Source organism: Hippoglossus hippoglossus, chromosome 7 (genome assembly GCF_009819705.1).
Source record: "Hippoglossus hippoglossus isolate fHipHip1 chromosome 7, fHipHip1.pri, whole genome shotgun sequence".
NCBI lineage: Eukaryota > Metazoa > Chordata > Actinopteri > Pleuronectiformes > Pleuronectidae > Hippoglossus > Hippoglossus hippoglossus.
Genome location: NC_047157.1, coordinates 8,203,823 through 8,220,605, shown reverse-complemented (window position 1 = coordinate 8,220,605; position 16,783 = coordinate 8,203,823). Strand labels below are relative to the sequence as shown.

The 16,783-nt window shown below is 40.7% G+C and overlaps 1 protein-coding gene across 3 annotated transcripts; it reads left to right on the top strand.

Annotated features, from left to right (window-relative positions):
• The first annotated feature begins 3,535 nt into the window (after nt 1-3,535).
• fam131c (family with sequence similarity 131 member C) lies at nt 3,536-15,512 on the top strand. 3 transcript variants are annotated; one of them, XM_034591203.1, is made up of 6 exons: nt 3,536-3,861; nt 5,765-5,829; nt 7,889-7,964; nt 12,971-13,201; nt 13,490-13,579; nt 15,109-15,512. In XM_034591203.1, exons 1-6 carry the CDS (start codon nt 3,831-3,833, stop codon nt 15,381-15,383), a joined length of 768 nt encoding a protein of 255 aa, XP_034447094.1. In that variant the 5' UTR covers nt 3,536-3,830; the 3' UTR covers nt 15,384-15,512. The 3 variants fall into 3 exon arrangements, with proteins under 3 accessions (XP_034447094.1, XP_034447093.1, XP_034447092.1); XM_034591202.1 differs by lacking the exon at nt 3,536-3,861 and having other exon boundaries at nt 5,647-5,829; nt 15,112-15,512; XM_034591201.1 differs by lacking the exon at nt 3,536-3,861 and having other exon boundaries at nt 5,647-5,829.
• Nucleotides 15,513-16,783: the final 1,271 nt, after the last annotated feature.

The following is a 16,783-nucleotide window of genomic DNA, read 5'->3' as shown; positions in this document are numbered from 1 at the left end:
GTCCTCTTGTGAACCACATTTAAATTCACTCGATCCAGATTTTTATTTGGAACCTCATTAAATTGCACACACTCATAAATATCAGTCCCCTAAACATGCCTGGTTTTCTTCATGAAGATTTATGAAGTATTCTCAAAGAAATAATGAAAATGTTGAAAAACGTCTTATCTCCCAATGTTAAAAAAAGAGAAAAGGAATTCCTGGATCCGCCCCCTGATCTGGGTCCACATCAAAATTGAATCGATTGTTTCCTGATCGAAATGATGGTAATCCGTCCAAATGTTGTAATCCTGTTGACTAACAGACAGACAGACAAACGGAGATGAAAACATAAGCTCATTTGTGGAGGTCTTTCTTTAAAAATATCCAAGTGTCCAATACTCAAAAACACTATACTCAAGTTCTAATAATTCAATTTGGCAAGTTCTCACATAAAAAGTGCATAAATCAAAATACTTCATCAAACTTGATCCTGTGGTTGAAAGCATGAATTTTTCACAGAAAACATTTTGGCTTGTCAAGGCAGAAAAAGCCGAAACCATGACTCAGTCCCTTCCAAGTAAACCATGACAGGGAGGCAGCCTGCGGAAACAACTCACCTTAAAATCAGACCTGTACTTTCATGACATGCCAAAGAGTCGGCCGTGAAAAGGGCCTGGGATTCGTCCTATCAGGTTCTGCCAGTCATCTGATCTGCCGAGTGATCCCAGCATCTACACTAAGATACCAGAGGAAGAGCTGTCTTTAATGTCACAGATAGGGTTCATTCTTTTTCATCTAACTAATTTGAATAAACTTGCATCAGGTAATTGTGGTTAAATTCTACTTTTTGCTCTCAGTTAGCCTTAGTTGGAAGATTAAAATCTCAGTATCACAGCTATTTTCCTTTTCCATACTGAAGTGGCCACTTTTGATACAAACCAGCATAGCAGGACTCCAGAAAACCAAGAAACTCTAAACGCTCATCTCAGTTTCACGTTTTATTTGATCAAGAATTAAGTCATTTGCCAAACAAGCCATCATCGGAGCCTCAGCTGGACTGATTTTGTTGTTGCACGTGATCGTACAACCTCAAATAAATTTACTGCAGCCAAAACATGAGCTGAGGTTTCACACAAGACCTTTGACTTGCTGATTTTTTTGTCAGCTCCCGCCGGGCCGGCAGCTCAGGGCTTCACTGGGCAGCTCTTAGTGTTAAATGTGGTTCTGTGTGGATGTGAAGCAGGGTGGGTCTATAAAAAAACATGGTACTCTGTCAGTTTGACCTTGTTAGAGGTTTAAATACCTCCAAGAAAATCATGTCATCAATTTTCACTTACATCAGGGTGGGGAGTTCCCACATTCATTCAGACTGCTATAAAGATGTAAAACTGTTCCCAGAAGCTGAATTATGACTCATTTCCAATAGAGGATCAAATCAATCACATACAATTTTGACAGTATAAAATAAAGGACTGTTTGATGTGCACATAAATGGCGATATTTGAGAATCATCCAGAACTGAAAGGCCTCCAATTCCTGCTTTGCCTCGAGGGACCACAGAAATGAGTGTTGCCGAATGTCTGTGGCTTTGCAGCTGGGAGCCTCACTGTGTATGTGTGTGTGTGGACGTTACACAATCCTCCTCAAATACTGGGCAAAAAAAGACATTTTCATCTAATCAGATTCAAGATTTATTCAGTTAGACGGAAGATCAAAACCGACGGGAGAAAAGAAACACAGTAAACCACTTTTATAGACAGTATGTCAGAACTGCACACAGAAACACACAGGTTTACACAACAACCAGAGAATCGACTTTTCTGGAACATGCAAAGTGAGAGGCAGGAGCTGACCCCTGGGAGCTAAGGGAGACTTTTTCCTGCCGATCAGAAATTGTTGAGGGAACATTTTACAAAACACTTTCTCTGTAATATCACGAACCCTCCACCTTTGACCCTTTGTTTTAACAAAGCATTGACAAGGTTTTTAGACTGAGAACACGTAGAAAGTTATAACATTATAAGATATATGATAACGCCACTGCTGCACTTTTGCCTTTTTACCACAAGAGGTCAGACTGCTCCTAAACCTGCCCTCTGCAGTACGTTGGGATTGTGGGACTAAAAAGAGTCTTGGAAAACACATCAGAAATTAAGAAAATGTTCTACAGGGTTTTTCCTTGGAGGTTAAAAAAAAGTTTATAGAGCCTTTGAATTGTTTTTTTAAAGGGTTCAGGTTCCTCTTACTATACAGGAGTCACTGAACAGTTTGGGGTTCTGTTCAGGGATCTTCAGGCTGTTATCAAGAGGTTCCATAGGTCTATGAGTTTCTTGAAGGAGTCAACCTTAGAGAGCCTATAACACTGTTAAAGACATCAGGAGATATTATTTTGTCCTTGCTGGTGTCCTGTGCATTATTGAACCTCATTGCTAATTTAGTTTCTTTTCTTTTTCTTTCCTTCGTTTGGTGCTGTTCTTGCCTCCTCTGTCATGGACATGTTACCCACCTTTCTAAATCTATATTTATCTAATCCAAATCCCTTTATGGTTTGTGGTGACATAAAGCTGTGAAAGACAAACTGAAAAGGTGCATAAAGTAATTTAAGTTCCTCATGCTCTGTTAAATTTGCAGTATCAGTATCAAGTATCTTACTTTGCTGCAAGATGTATTTAGTGTTAGTGAATTGATCCATCCTGTCCACATGCAGAAGTAAGACACTGCTGATGGCCACAGCAGGTCCCCTGGTGAATGTGATACTAAGATTTAAGTCATTAAGTGCAATCTTATGAGCATTTACCATTTGGACGTCAGAGATGTGCTTCTTTTTACAATAGAGGAGAACCTCTGAAATGAATAGTCATGGCCTAATGCATTATATTCATATTCCTGTGATGAGCTGCGGACGGATATAAATGAGGGCAGACGCAGCTTTTTTTTAAAGAGACAACAGCTCGTTCTAACCGAGCAGGAATATTTTCCAGTGTTGACATCAGTATCTGGTGTTTTTGCAAACTTTATCAGCACCATCATCCCCAGTCTATTGAACAACGTTTCTTTGCCTCCTCTCTGGCCAATTAGTGGAGGAAAAAAAGCTCCAAATGCAAAGATTGGCTTGGTTGCCGTGGCAACAGGATCCCCCCCCCCCCCCCCACTGTTGACGCAGGTGATGTCAGCAAAGTCTCGGGTATATCATCCCAGTATTGGTGTGTGTGTGTGTGTGTGTGTGTGTGTGTGTGTGTGTGTGTGTGTGTGTGTGTGTGTGTGTGTGTGTGTGTGTGTGTGTTGCAGACAGACCTGATAGGTCATAGGCACCTAGATTGATTGACTGATTGACTGATTGACTGGCAGAAGGACAAATAGATAGATGGATAGATTGATAGATGGACAATGTGTAAAATGAGTCCTCTTTGTATGGACAGGAAGATTACAGTGGGAGGAGATGAGGAGACATAGAGGGGAGGGGATTCAAAATCGTCTCCAAACAGGCATTCATGTTTTCTCCGTTTCCCCCCTCTCTCTCTCATTCTCTCTCTCTCTCTCCATGCCCCCTCCCCACACTTGGTCGGTGTCACTCTCTCACCTCTCTCCTCCAATACAGAGAAGTCAGGTTTTCGCATCAGCCGAACAGCTCATCGGGCATCCACTCTTACTTTTCCCCTTCCTCAGTTCCTCACTTCTCTCCCTGCTCCTGCTGCTGACAGACACTGTACTTCTGCTACAAGTGCTGCCTCTACACTTTCTTTCTCCAACCCTTCTTTCCCCTCCACCTTCCCGCTGCTCGTCCTCCTCATCTTCCTCATCCTCGAGCCACCATGGTGAACAGATAACCGTTCGGCCATCCTGCGACCATGGGTGCCTGCCTCTGCAAAGGTCACAAAGGTCAGTGTCTAATACCACCTGTTTGTGCGTCCATGTGTTTGTGTCTGTGTGAAGGCTGGATCAACCTGCAGGTATGCAACAGGAGCCAGTAACCTAAAACTAGAGAGCAGGAGAATTTACATTATCACATGGAATCATTTCATCCTGTAGCTGAATGCAGGCAGACTGACTGACATCGTCGAGCTGTCGACTGCAAAGATGGAGGGTAAAACCATATTTTTACATCAGAAAGGTGTGTTTATGATGTGTAGCTAACATAGGAATAATTTATATGAAACTGTTGCAAATAACAAACCCTGTCAATCACTCCAAAACGTATTTGAGTGAATCTGTGGAGATGCTCTGGAAACCAGACTGGGGTGGGAGGTTAATGAGAGGGATTGTGAGGATCAGCGGAGGACAGCGCTGGCTTAACTATGTGATGGCTCCTTTCAAAGCTCATCCTTAACTTGTCGTGACTTGAAGTTGTGCCTCGGGTTGTAATTTACTCTTTCATATATTTCCTGTCACTGGTTTAGGTGAAAATAAGGCAGTGTTTGTTGTGTCTGTATGAAGTAACGGTGGCTCAGTGGGCAGCGGGGCCTCTTTGAGGAAGAACACACACACTAAACTGTGCTGTCAAAACAGAAAATTGAGAAAAACTAAAAAGAGGATTTGAAGTGTTCTGTAATATCTCCAAACAACAATCACCTGCTACTTTGTCAGTACATGACATTTAACATCACATCACAGTCTCGCACATTATTTTCAGCCTGAATCTGCGATGCAATCTAAAAATATTTTGTAAGACAAAAGTCTGTTATGCTCAGGAAGAGTGTCTTTTAACAAGGTGGAGGGCAATGAGAGCACAGCTTTCATGCTGAGAAGAAAGTGGGAAGGCAAACAGATAAGAAGAGTGTGTGTGTGTGTGTGTGTGGGGGGGGGGGGGGGGGGGGGGGGCTTGTTTGTCCTAACATAAGAAAGTTCCCATTATTCAAATCATTGGATTTTAAGTTTAAGAAATGTTTAAGGGGTAAGGGTAATGTTAAGGTTTAGGTTAGGGTTCAGTTAGGTCAAGGTGTAGGTTAAGTTTAAGTAAGGTTAAGGTTAGGTTAAGGATAGGTTAATGTTAAAGTGTGTGTGTGTGTCAAGGTGGGATTTAACCCCTACAAGCACAGAGAATTGGTTCAGTCATCATGACAGGGTGTTTAGGTATGTTAATAGCATCTGATGAGGCCAGAGACCACATAAACCGTTGTTGTTGTGTGTGTGTGTGTGCGCGTGGATGTGTGTGCTGGCAACCTCGACTCAAATAATCGGAAGGGTATCACTTGCATCCTGTTGCTGTATTGTTTCCATAGTGACAGCCAATTGTCTTGAAGACACTTCACCTCCCAGGGGATACCCTAAGTGTGTGTTTGTATGCTTGTGTGTGTGTGTGTTTCCACTGACCTTTCTAATAATGTTAATTCTCCATCACACTGTCATTCATATGAGCCTCATCACCATCAATTATACAGCAAACAGACAGAGCGTAGGCCAAGACGAATTTAAATACACTGACAGGCTGCGGTTAAATGACGCCATGAGTATTCAATGCTCTCTCTCTCTGTCTCTCTCTCTCTCTCTCTCTCTCTCTCTCTCTCTCTCTGTCTCTCTCTCTCTCTCTGTCTCTCTCTCTCTCTCTGTCTCTCTCTCTGTCTCTCTCTCTCGCTCTCTGTCTCTCTCTGTCTGTCTGTCTCTCTCTCTCTCTGTCTCTCTCTCTCGCTCTCTCGGACCCCTGGCCGTTAGAGAGGACTGCGTTTAAGCTTCAAAGACCATGATTCGTGTTAAGAGACACACACATAGACACACACGATAGAAACTGACACACAGAGCATGAATCTAGCAGCAGTGTTTGGTTTCTATGTGTGTTTCCCCACAGAGCTCCACCTTCCCATGACAGCACTGCAGGACCAGACAGAGGAGGAGCAGCCATCCACTGTCAAGGTCAGTGAAAGACCCAACCTTCCCCTTGTAGTTCACGGCCTGGCTCTGGCCTTTTCACTGTGTCTGCATGATCCGTCCCACATGTAGACAGACAATGTATCTTGGCTTTAACTGTGTCCATTTACCAGAAGACAGCCTTCACCACATTGTTTACACAAAAAGAGAAGAATAAAATAGTCCGGTTTTAAACAGTTGATGATGTGTTCAGTGGATTCATCAGACTCCTTTCAGATGACGTCAGCAAGGCACCTACCAGTGCAGAACACAACATGGAACATCAATTACAAGCATGACTGATCCTGTTTTGCAGTTAAATTCTGCCTTTCACAACGATACAACTGCCAACATGCTGAGCGTTACAAGTTATTATTCCAGCAATCTGCGACAATTAGTCAACCAACAACCAAATGCTTCCTGTTACAAAGGCACGCGCATGCACAATGTATGTGAGTGGCCATGTGATATGTGGTTTCAGGCATGTTAGTATGGATGGGGATTAAAAGTGGAAAAACATAGTAGTATGGATGTAGTGTGTATGCAGCTCTGTTGATTGAATAAGATTGAAATAAGCAGGATGTTTAATGGAGGTTTTTGATAGCTCAGAATATCTTATATATATATAATATATATAATAAAAATGATCAAATCATCTGCTTATGCTATGTTTATATTTAATTTACTGTAGCTGTGGGAGGAGTGGTTCCATTTAAAGATTGATATCTCTCTCACAGATAATATGTTCTGTCTGATCCTCATCCAGGCTCCATCACACTAAAATTAGTTCTAAGCAAAACAAGCAAGAAGAAACCACCACAGAAAAAAAGCCCAAAACTTTCATTTTAATGTTATTACAGAGTTACTAAAGTAGATTATGTTTGGATATCTGCAAGTTACAATTACACCTAACCATTGTAAATCCTTTTTATTTGCCACTATAATATACTATTTATGGCATTACAAATTAAAATACATGTTTAATCTGCTAAACAATATTAAACATTCTTGCTTCTATAACTTTTTTACAGATTGAAACAAACTGAATAACAATTTGTTCAACAGTATTTAGTTTGGAATAAGAAGAAGGAAAGACAAAGGAATTGAAAAGATCTCTGTGCTTTTGCAGTGACCACACATCTGGCAATGAAGCAGCAGTGTGTTGAAGCGGAAAAACAGAAATGGCATTCATTTACCCAAGAGGATGCTCGGTTTTACCATTTTGGTCATTTTGCATTCAAGTTAATTTTATTCAGATTTATATTGTCTATAAAACATAAAATGCATTGGACTCCAGCAGTTTGAATTGGAACCATGCACCGTGCACTGATGTTAAAAAGCCCATATTTACCAGCAATCCCATTTCACTTGCACTGGCTTTAAAAAAAGCTTAAAGGTTTCACTCTCTCAGGCCAAGAATACGAAACCAAGAAATCTATTTCAAGTGCAGTTCCTCTTTCCATATTGACTGCAGCTACTTGGATGCAAACACCATACGGCTTGGAGTTTAAAATACCTTCCCTTTTTCGCAGCTCGTTCAGACTGGGTGTGAATGTTGCAGGATTTCCATAAATCCTGTCTGTTATTGTCATTATCACCGCACAAGGAAAAAAGTGGGAAATTTGTGTCACACCACATAAGAGGTGACTGTCAAAAGAGGATGAAGGCAAATGTTCTTTGTGTGTGTGCATGTGTGGGTGGTTGTGTTGTACGTACACTAGATGTGTGTCTGTGCTATCTTTGTCAAAACCTCACGACTCTGCTCTCTTCATCTTGGGCACTAAACCCATTCAAATCCCATTGAAAATGTCAACTAGAATGATCGCTATCTGTTTTGTATGCCTCCACCAACCAGCGGAGTTTCAGTCTGCATGAATTTATTTTCTAGACTCATATGAGGTCACTCTGACCTTGACCTTTGACCACCAAATTCTAATCAGTTCATGTGTCAATGAACATTTGATATAAAGCTATTTCCTTAGTTCCCACTGGAAATACACAACACAACAACAACATTTCACCTTATATATAGTGATCTTCTTGTTCTTGTGTATCATATCCGCAGAATCCCTCCAACGGAAACGTGCCAGATAAAACCGGCCGCTACGACATCGGAGAGCTAGCCACTTCCTCTTTGATCGGTGAGACTGGACACACACACACACACACACACACACACACACACACACACACACACACACACACACACACACACACACACACACACAGCCCAAACATAAACAGGCTTACTTGTTGTGTTTAGTTCACGTTGTATTTCATTACGGATCAAATATACAAGACCGGAAAAAAAACAAGCAGGGACACTGAATTAGGAACCATGGGAGGTCAGTAATGTAATTTCCGTAATGCCCTCTCCTTCTCTCACACATATGCTGTTACACAAGTGTACCCAGACAGACATGAGTAAACAATCAGACACAAACACACACTCATTTCCCTCTCCTATCTGATTTTCCTCTCCGACTGACTACTGCTTCCTACTCTCTTCACGTCGGAGCCGCCGACTCTTTTATTATCTCCTCTTCCCCATCCTGTGTCTGTCTGCCACATCTCGACTGCTTACATCTCTCTGCGGGAGGTTAATTATCTGAGTTAATGTGTTATGCCTTGCTGAACTTTTCCCAGTGAAAGCCCCTTTATTACCCTGACAGTATAATTATGAAGCCCATGGAAAGCTCATGAATACGTTAGGCAAATACAGACGTTCAGGCAGACAGCTGAGAGGCTGGCACCTGCTTTCACAGAATCGGTGAAATGAAAAAGCTTTTTAACATTTACTCAGACATAATCACTTGTCAGTCATGTCTGACAGTGAAGAACGTCCTGCAGACTTGATCAGTCACAAAGTGCAGCTGACAACCTGTAACTGCTCAAATCAGATTACACTGTGCAAACGCAAATATTATATGAATATAATCATATAAAGAAGAATACAGCACAGACTGCTGATTGTATTCTTCTCGTATGATGCTGTTTGATAGATAATTCCGGCTGATGACATTTTAGTCACAGTAATGGGCCCTGCTCATGCCTCGGAGAAAGTGAAATGTTCATTAGATTCTGCAAATGCAATTCTGCTGAACCAAACAAATGAGATACGGGTAATGACAGTTTTGTAATTCTTACAGCATAATAGTGGGAGCAAGTGAGTCACATGGTCAATCCGCCCAGCACTGGTTCAAACATGCTGTATATGGTGCCCAGACGATGAATACAATAACTTTCGGTCATCCTCCGAATTTTCCTCTTGCACTACGGCTATTTTTTGCTTTAAGCAGTAATGAATGGAGGGCTAAAGTGAAACTAGAATTAGGACCTCTTTTAAGATCCACCTTATTTTTGTAATGATACAAATAACTATAGATCCACTCATATCCAAACATAATCTTACCTACATAACAGGATGTAATTTTGTTCAATCCATATGTTTAAATAACGTAGCATTTTGCCTAATTTAAAAGGCTAATTTAAAACAAAACTATGAAATATTGCTATTATTCAATATTTCAATTTTGCCGGCCTTCAACTAACCCTATATTAATAATAATAGTAATATTAATATAGGGTTATTATTATTATTATTATTATTATTATTATTATTATTATTATTATTATTATTATTATTATTATTATTATCAACAACAGCAACAATTATTTATAATAATCACAGCAAATTAGCATGCTAACATACTAAAGTAAGATGGTTAACATGGTGCCTACAAAACGCCTGCAAGACTTTACCCCTGCTACAATGCTGATGTCAGCATTTAGCTTTAATATCTATACTGTGCTGGTGCAAGCAAACAGAGCTGTAGTCTTACATGCACCTGATGCAAAAGCAAGTATGAGACACTTTTGCTCTGCCATCAGTGACACATTATTTCACTGTTATTTTAAGGGCATATTATTAAGATTGTAATATCCGCCTCCGTAGGAAGGTGCACAATTCGCGTAAACTGCTTGTTATACACACAGATGGTCTTCTTACACATGTTGACTTCACACAGATCTGTTTTCCCTGCAGAGAAGCATTCTCTCTTACTATCTGGTAAAACTGCTTTCATAATAAAAATCTGCCAAGTTCCAAGTACAAAAGTATTTTAAAGGGATTAAATGTAATTCTGATTGGTTTATTACATGTTACACACAAAACACACTATTTATCAGACTTGCACTCTCGCCACGCGATTTAGACCATGCACTTAGACTGTTAAAATAGAGCCCTCAGTCTTACTCAATGGCATTGTTTACTAGCTGTCTTATTTTTATTTTTTTTACTATAGTCACCACTGCAGCTTTAATAGGCTTCGGTTGTTTTTATTGTTTCCATCTACCACTGCTTGAAACCAACACGAGTCACGAAGCAACTTGCTTATTACTCTCACACAGGCAAGTGCACAGTGGACATTGGCATTTAAAATCTACACATTTGAATTTGATCTGTTTTATCAGTCAGTGCCGCCATGACACAAACCAACTTTGAGAAAAATGTATTTATCGACTTTGACTTTTTTGTTTGATCAGAGAGAAATCCAAATGATTTGGCTTCACTTTTGGGGGAGCTGTAATGTCGTCCATCTTTATACACAGTCTATGACTCACACACAGACTATACAAATCTAACATTTTGTTATACAAAATATCCAACATAGTGTGCGTCAGATGTTTGTTCACTGCACTGTAGCTACGAATCAACAGAGGAACCTCTTGCCCTCTCAGGGTGCAGTAAACACAAATCATGTGGGCTGTCATGCCAACCTAATGTGATTTGGTTGTTTTTGTGCTGCAGTGGGACAGTAAACCCATAATACTCCCATCTTAAAACACAACAAGTAGAATTTTTCTGCTGTTTTAACACAACCAAAATATATGTAACAGATCCTCCTCTCCATCAACGCGCAGCCAGAGCAGAGCCTCTCAACAGAGTTGTGACAGCATGGGTAAAGGTGGGACAGCAGTGGGTGTTGTAATGGATAACAAAACACAGAACGCACTCTGCTGAGCTTGAATCCAATGAAAATAACTTGTCATGATGTTTTTCTCAGTTTCAATTAGGCCAGACTGCCAGCTCTCCTGACTCCTGTCTTTCATTTCACTGTATCCATTTCTCACTTTGAAATATCCTTCCCTCCCACTTCTGTTCCCCTTCTCTACCCTGTCCTCCTTAAGTCCTGGTTTTGACATTTTATGCCTTATAATTTCTTATCTTAGCCTTTATTCCTCCTCTTTTTCCACCTTTGCCTTTACCACCTTCAACCTTTCCTTTTTTTTTTTACCTTGTTTAATTTTCCTGTTCTGCAGTATGACCCAGGTTTGCAGTCACTTTCATTTCATCTCTTCATTTCCCAAGACCTTTCTACCCTTGTCTGATGTGATAAAAAGAAATGATGGCGTCTTTGTAGTTATGCCCAGGGATTTATGGGTAATGAATAACAAATTACTTATCTCGATGTCTCAAAATTTGACCTGCCAAAATCATACAACTATAGAATATAAATAAATGATATATCCAATAATGGAGGCAGTTTTATTTATAGATCACTGGGTGTCTGCCCACAGGCATGTTCCACATCGGATGCATGTACAGTGGCACAGAAACTATTATTTTAGACTGAATGTTATACTGTTAAGGTGAGTTCAGACGATTGAAGATTGACTGCATAAACTAATGGAAAGATTCAGGTGGAAGTCGTCAGTGCAATTATGTTCCAGATGACACAAACTAAGACTGGGCAAAAAATCTAATTGATTTGATTTATTCAAAAGTGCACTTTTGCACAATGTCTAAAAAACAAAATCAATGTTCGATGTTCCCCTACTTGAGTGTTGCTATCTAGAAGCGAGACAGAATGAAAAGAGATGTGCACACACTGATCTGTGCTCTTGGTTTGGGTTTGGTCACAAGGTATCAGAGCCAACTCAGTCGACTGAACAGTGTGAAGGTTTGTTACGTTTCTTTCCTACCTCCTGGGTAGCTGCAGCTAGCGAGCTATCTGCAGATATCCAGCCTGATAAAAAGCTAAACAAAGTATCAAAAGTACCAAAGATTTGAATCTTTGGTGAGATCACCCACCCCTGGCATGAGCCGAGGAGGAGATCCATACAAGTTAAAATGTCTGAGACAAGGAAACTGGAAGGAAAGAACAGATACAGTTTCTGAGAATAGTAAGAGGCTGATCCAGGCTCGGGTCACAAAGGTAGCCAGCTGAGTAGGGTGTCCCAGACGCCCCCCTCCTTGGCACACGTTCCAGCTCTTCCAAGGCCAGATGGGTTATGAAGTCCCTCCAGCGACTTGTAGGTCTACCTCCAGCAGAAGGCTCCCAAGAGGCATCCTAACAAAATGCCAGAACCAGCTCAACTGTCCCCTTTCGACATGAAGGAGCAACAGTTCTACTCTGAGCTCCCCCTGGATGACTGAAATCCTCAGCCTGTCTCTAAGGCTGAGCCAAGCCACCCAGAGGCTGAGCTGAACACAGTCACACACAGACTAACACACACATGATGTCTGCATGATCTGTGTAGCTTATTACAGCTAATGTCTCTACAGTTGAAATGTGCTTGTTGCTTTATTTGATATGCATTGAAATGATTTGATAGCTTGGGAATAAACATATAGTAAATGCTGTGGTCAGTAATAGCATTTTGAATCAGATTTTCTGTCCATGTGAGCTTCGTACAGTGCAGCAGACAGATCTGAAGCCACAAGTTACAATTTATTTAATATCACCTCAGACGTTCTTTCACCTTCATTTTCAAACCTCTTCTATTAGTTTTGTGTGAAGTTCTACATCAGGAGGCAGCAGCAGAAATGCGGCTTTTCATGTTTCAGATTATGTAAATGAATACTAGAATTCATTTTAACCATCATGTGATTATTCTTTCATGTGCAACATTTTTCCATTTCAATTTCCCTGTTCCATGCTTTGGCATTTCCCACCGTTCCCCTCCCTTCTTCGCACCCTCTGCGTGTTATTTCATGCATCCTATCACTTTACCTTTTCCTCAACTTATCTCCCTGTTTCCTCAACTACCACACTCACTGTTTATTCCATCTTTTCAGGAAACTTACCCTTTATCTAATCCGCTTCATCAAGATGTACCCCTCCCCTCTCCTCGCTTTATTTAGGTCTGGTGGCCACGATAAAGGACCATATCACCAAGCCGACAGCAATGGCTCAGGGGCGAGTCGCTCACCTGATTGAGTGGAAAGGTTGGGGCGGAGGCGGCGAGGCCGGGGGACGTGGAGGCGGCTGGGCATGTGGGAAAGGAGGAGGAGGCTGGGGGGCTGAGCTGCAGGAGGATGAACAATTCTACTCTCAAATGACGGACGAAATCAAGGAGGCTCGCTTCGCTGCAGGTGAGACACACCGACGCATTTAAATCAAGAAAAACAAGATGTGGTCAGTGGAGATGAAGTGATGCTCCAATCCCTCTGGGCAGCGTTTTCATTCGATTGGCTTTGTGCAGCGGGAGCTTCAACAAAAATCTATATCCCTTAAGACGTCCCATCACGGGGACTCAAATCCAGTGCACTTATTCAATTTCCGTTTGTTTGCGATGGTGGTTCACATGGTGACAAACAGCAGGTGTCGACTTCCAAGAAAAGCCCCATGAAATGTGTTTTTAAGGGCCTTTTGTTTCACAGGAGTGGCGGAGCAGTTTGCCCTGGCTGAGGCGTCTATGCATGTGTGGTCACTGAACGACAACATAGATGAGCCCTCCACCAGCTTACAAGGTCGGTCATGGAAAAGGAGAACATGTGTGTCAATGGGGCCTTTATTCTAAGTATTTTCAAAGGGGTTTACTGCTCCATTTACAACTGATTTCCTCTCCAAAAAATTACAACCATGTGGAATGAGGCAACATTAAATATCTGTGGATTTCTTCTTAAATAGTCACTGTCTGAGTTTGTGATTTATTGTCATCTCAAAGTTGTTATTTTAGCCAGAAGCCTTTTCTTTTATGTTGATGATGGATGTCTGAGACAAATAAGACAGATAACAGAATTCATTAGTGTTTTAAAAAATGATGCAAATGTAATGACAATTGTTTCAGCAGCCTGAAATCAGATAAGACGACAGCCCTCGTTAATAAGCTTATGAATGTGTTGTGACAAATGAGATCTCTTTGAAGGAAATAGAAAACACAAATTGAAATAGACATTCATGTTCTCCAGACTGTTGACTTAGGAGATACCACGACGTTTTACCAGGTTAAAATATCCACAACCACATAATGACCATAATCCAGTTTTGGATGTAATGCTAATTTACTCTAAATTACTCTGCTATAAATATACACTTGTTTGTATTAAAGGCTTCACTTTCAAGGTGGGGTTAGGTAGAGTTAGGTTAGGTTACGTAAGGTTAGGTTAGGTTAGGTTAGGTTAGGTTAGGTTAGGTTAGGTTAGATTAGGTTGGGTTGGGTTGGGTTTGGTGAGGTGAGGTGAGCTATGTTAGGTAATGCTAAGTTAGGTTGGGTTAAGTTATGTTAGCTTTGATTCGGTTAGGCCAAGTTTAGTTATGTTAGGTTTGGTTGGGTTTGGTGAGGTGAGCTATGTTAGGTAAGGCTAAATTAGGTTAGGTCGGGTTAGGTGAGGTTAGGTTCGATTAGGTTAGGTTAGGTTAGGTTAAGTGAAGTTAGGTTAGGACTGCACTTTGTTTTGACTCAACAGAAACAACTCTGCCTATCATACAACCATCACTCATAGCTAGATACAAATGTATTGGTGCAGCTGAGTTTTAATATATACATACATACATACAGAAGAGATACCCTTGATTTAGTTAGAAATATGTCATCTCCTCTGGTGTGACTATGTAAATGAATTGGACTGATATTCACCAGTGGATTGCTGAAATATATTATTTTTACTTAATAGTACCTATATTTTGTGTATAGAAATAGCAGTTACATGAGATTTACAATAGATCAAGAGATAAGATAAGATAAAACGTTCATGACGTAAGGCAGCTGGTTCAAAATAATAGCCCCTTTTTTAAAACCAATTTCATTACTGAGTGCATCTGTACTATTTCTGTAAGATACCAGTGTGAAGAGCTACGGCTTCAAAAATCTCAACAACCTGAGAGGCCCCAGGTGTCACTGTTTTCTCTCACATGCTTCAAATAATTTTTCAGTGTCTTCAAGAAGCAACAAAATGTCTGTTATTATTACGATTATGATTGTTATGATTGTGATTATGATTATTTGGATGATTGTGATATGATTATGATTATTCTTATTCTTATCATCCTTCCTCAGCAGCACCAAGCCACTTCTTGTCCCAGTTCCTGCTGGACGGAGGCAGCATCGGCATTCCCCAGCACCTGTACAGCATCCACACCCCGGCTTACGGCAACAGCAGGGCAGCCAACCTGGTCCCCCTGCCACAGGTCGACCCAATCTCCCCAACATCAGCCACTCAGCAGGACAAAGATCACCACCCTTTTGAGGACAGAAGCACTGTGACTGCAGAAGCTGCTGTCCGACACGTGGACAGCAGTTCGCTATCCGAGGACGATGTCTTTTATAACTAGCAGGAAAACAAACCGGCAATCTCGCTGGCAAACTCTGAAATGATCCTCACTGAGAGGTCTCACCACCACAGTGACGGACGCAGAAAGTAACTACAGACATCTGTGAGCTGTATGCAGAGAAAATGAAAGATTTCTAGAGCCTGGTCTTCAGATATTAAGACTCTCAACTCTGTGAATGTGTACAGTTCTACTGTTACATTTTAATTTTCTATTCATTGTACATATCATATGTTGGACTGAACAGTGAAGAGTCAAACAGTACTGGTGTAAATATGTCACATATTGTTATAAAATATAAATTTGAATACACGTTCTGTATAACGCTGTCCAGTTCTGTTTCGATCCCTTTTTCTAGCACATTGACGAGTTCTACTTGAATATGGGGAAAAAGTCTGAAGTCCAACCATCAGTGAATAAGTCACTAAGAAATAGAAAATGGGTCTCCAGTGAGATTTCTCATTTGAGTCAACAGCAAAAGAATCTATTGGAAAGAAAGTGTTCGCCAAATTACCTAAGTCATGATTAGCTATTATTCCCATTCCCCTGTCTGAGAGCGACAGATGCAGGGAAACGATGAAGAGAAAAGACGAGCGTATGGTCACTGTTTATTTCTGCATGTATGTCGGCACGCCTGTCTGAGACATGGTTTAAGACTGCAGGTGTTAACGTTTACCTGTCAGGGTTATTCTATTATCACAGGTCTACACAACGTGAAGCTGTATTGTGTGGATTGTGGCTGTTCCCCCTGTGGGTGTCTCAGTGCTAAGCTCTGAATGGTGTAGAACAGATGTGGATAAAACAGAACAAAAGGCTGTGCATGAATGAAACAAACTCCTTCAGCAGAACAGACCAGAACTGATCCGAGGTGTAATTAGTGTGATGCTGCAACAAAATCTGGACTCGCTGTGGTGTGAGAAGGAAATGTGACAAATTGGACGCAGGTACCTCCTGACAGGCTGCAGGTTATTGAAGTGTTGCGTGTTTACAAGCTTATGGCTTTAGAGAAATATATGCAAAAATGATTTGTCAAAATCAATACAATGTCTGAGGAGTCTGGTCAGAAGCTAAAAACATTTTTCCTTTTTACTCGACTTGATATAATAATAATTTCCTTAGAATTTACAGGTGTAACTAAAGTCAAATTATAAAATAATACCACTGAAATAATTCCTTAGACGCTAATTGCAGTTTATTAAAACTTATTTGAAAGTCTGCGCTAGTGACGTCGCAGTTTAGAGACACCAACAACTTTCTTAATTAATTTTCGATTAATTTTTAATTAATTGATAGACGTGATGCATAAATCTATGAAATTAAAAAACAAATTAACATCTCCACAGGACAAACAACCCACCAACCAACAAACATTGGATGATCATCAAATCATAAACATTTATATT

Excerpts from the sequence above, each read along its gene's own strand:
- fam131c (XM_034591201.1), top strand. The coding sequence starts at position 5,719 with ATGAATCTAGCAGCAGTGTTTGGTTTCTATGTGTGTTTCCCCACAGAG. Across the intron at positions 5,830-7,888 it reads AGCAGCCATCCACTGTCAAG|AATCCCTCCAACGGAAACGT; the intron begins GTCAGTGAAAGA and ends TCATATCCGCAG. Across the intron at positions 13,580-15,108 it reads GCCCTCCACCAGCTTACAAG|CAGCACCAAGCCACTTCTTG; the intron begins GTCGGTCATGGA and ends ATCCTTCCTCAG.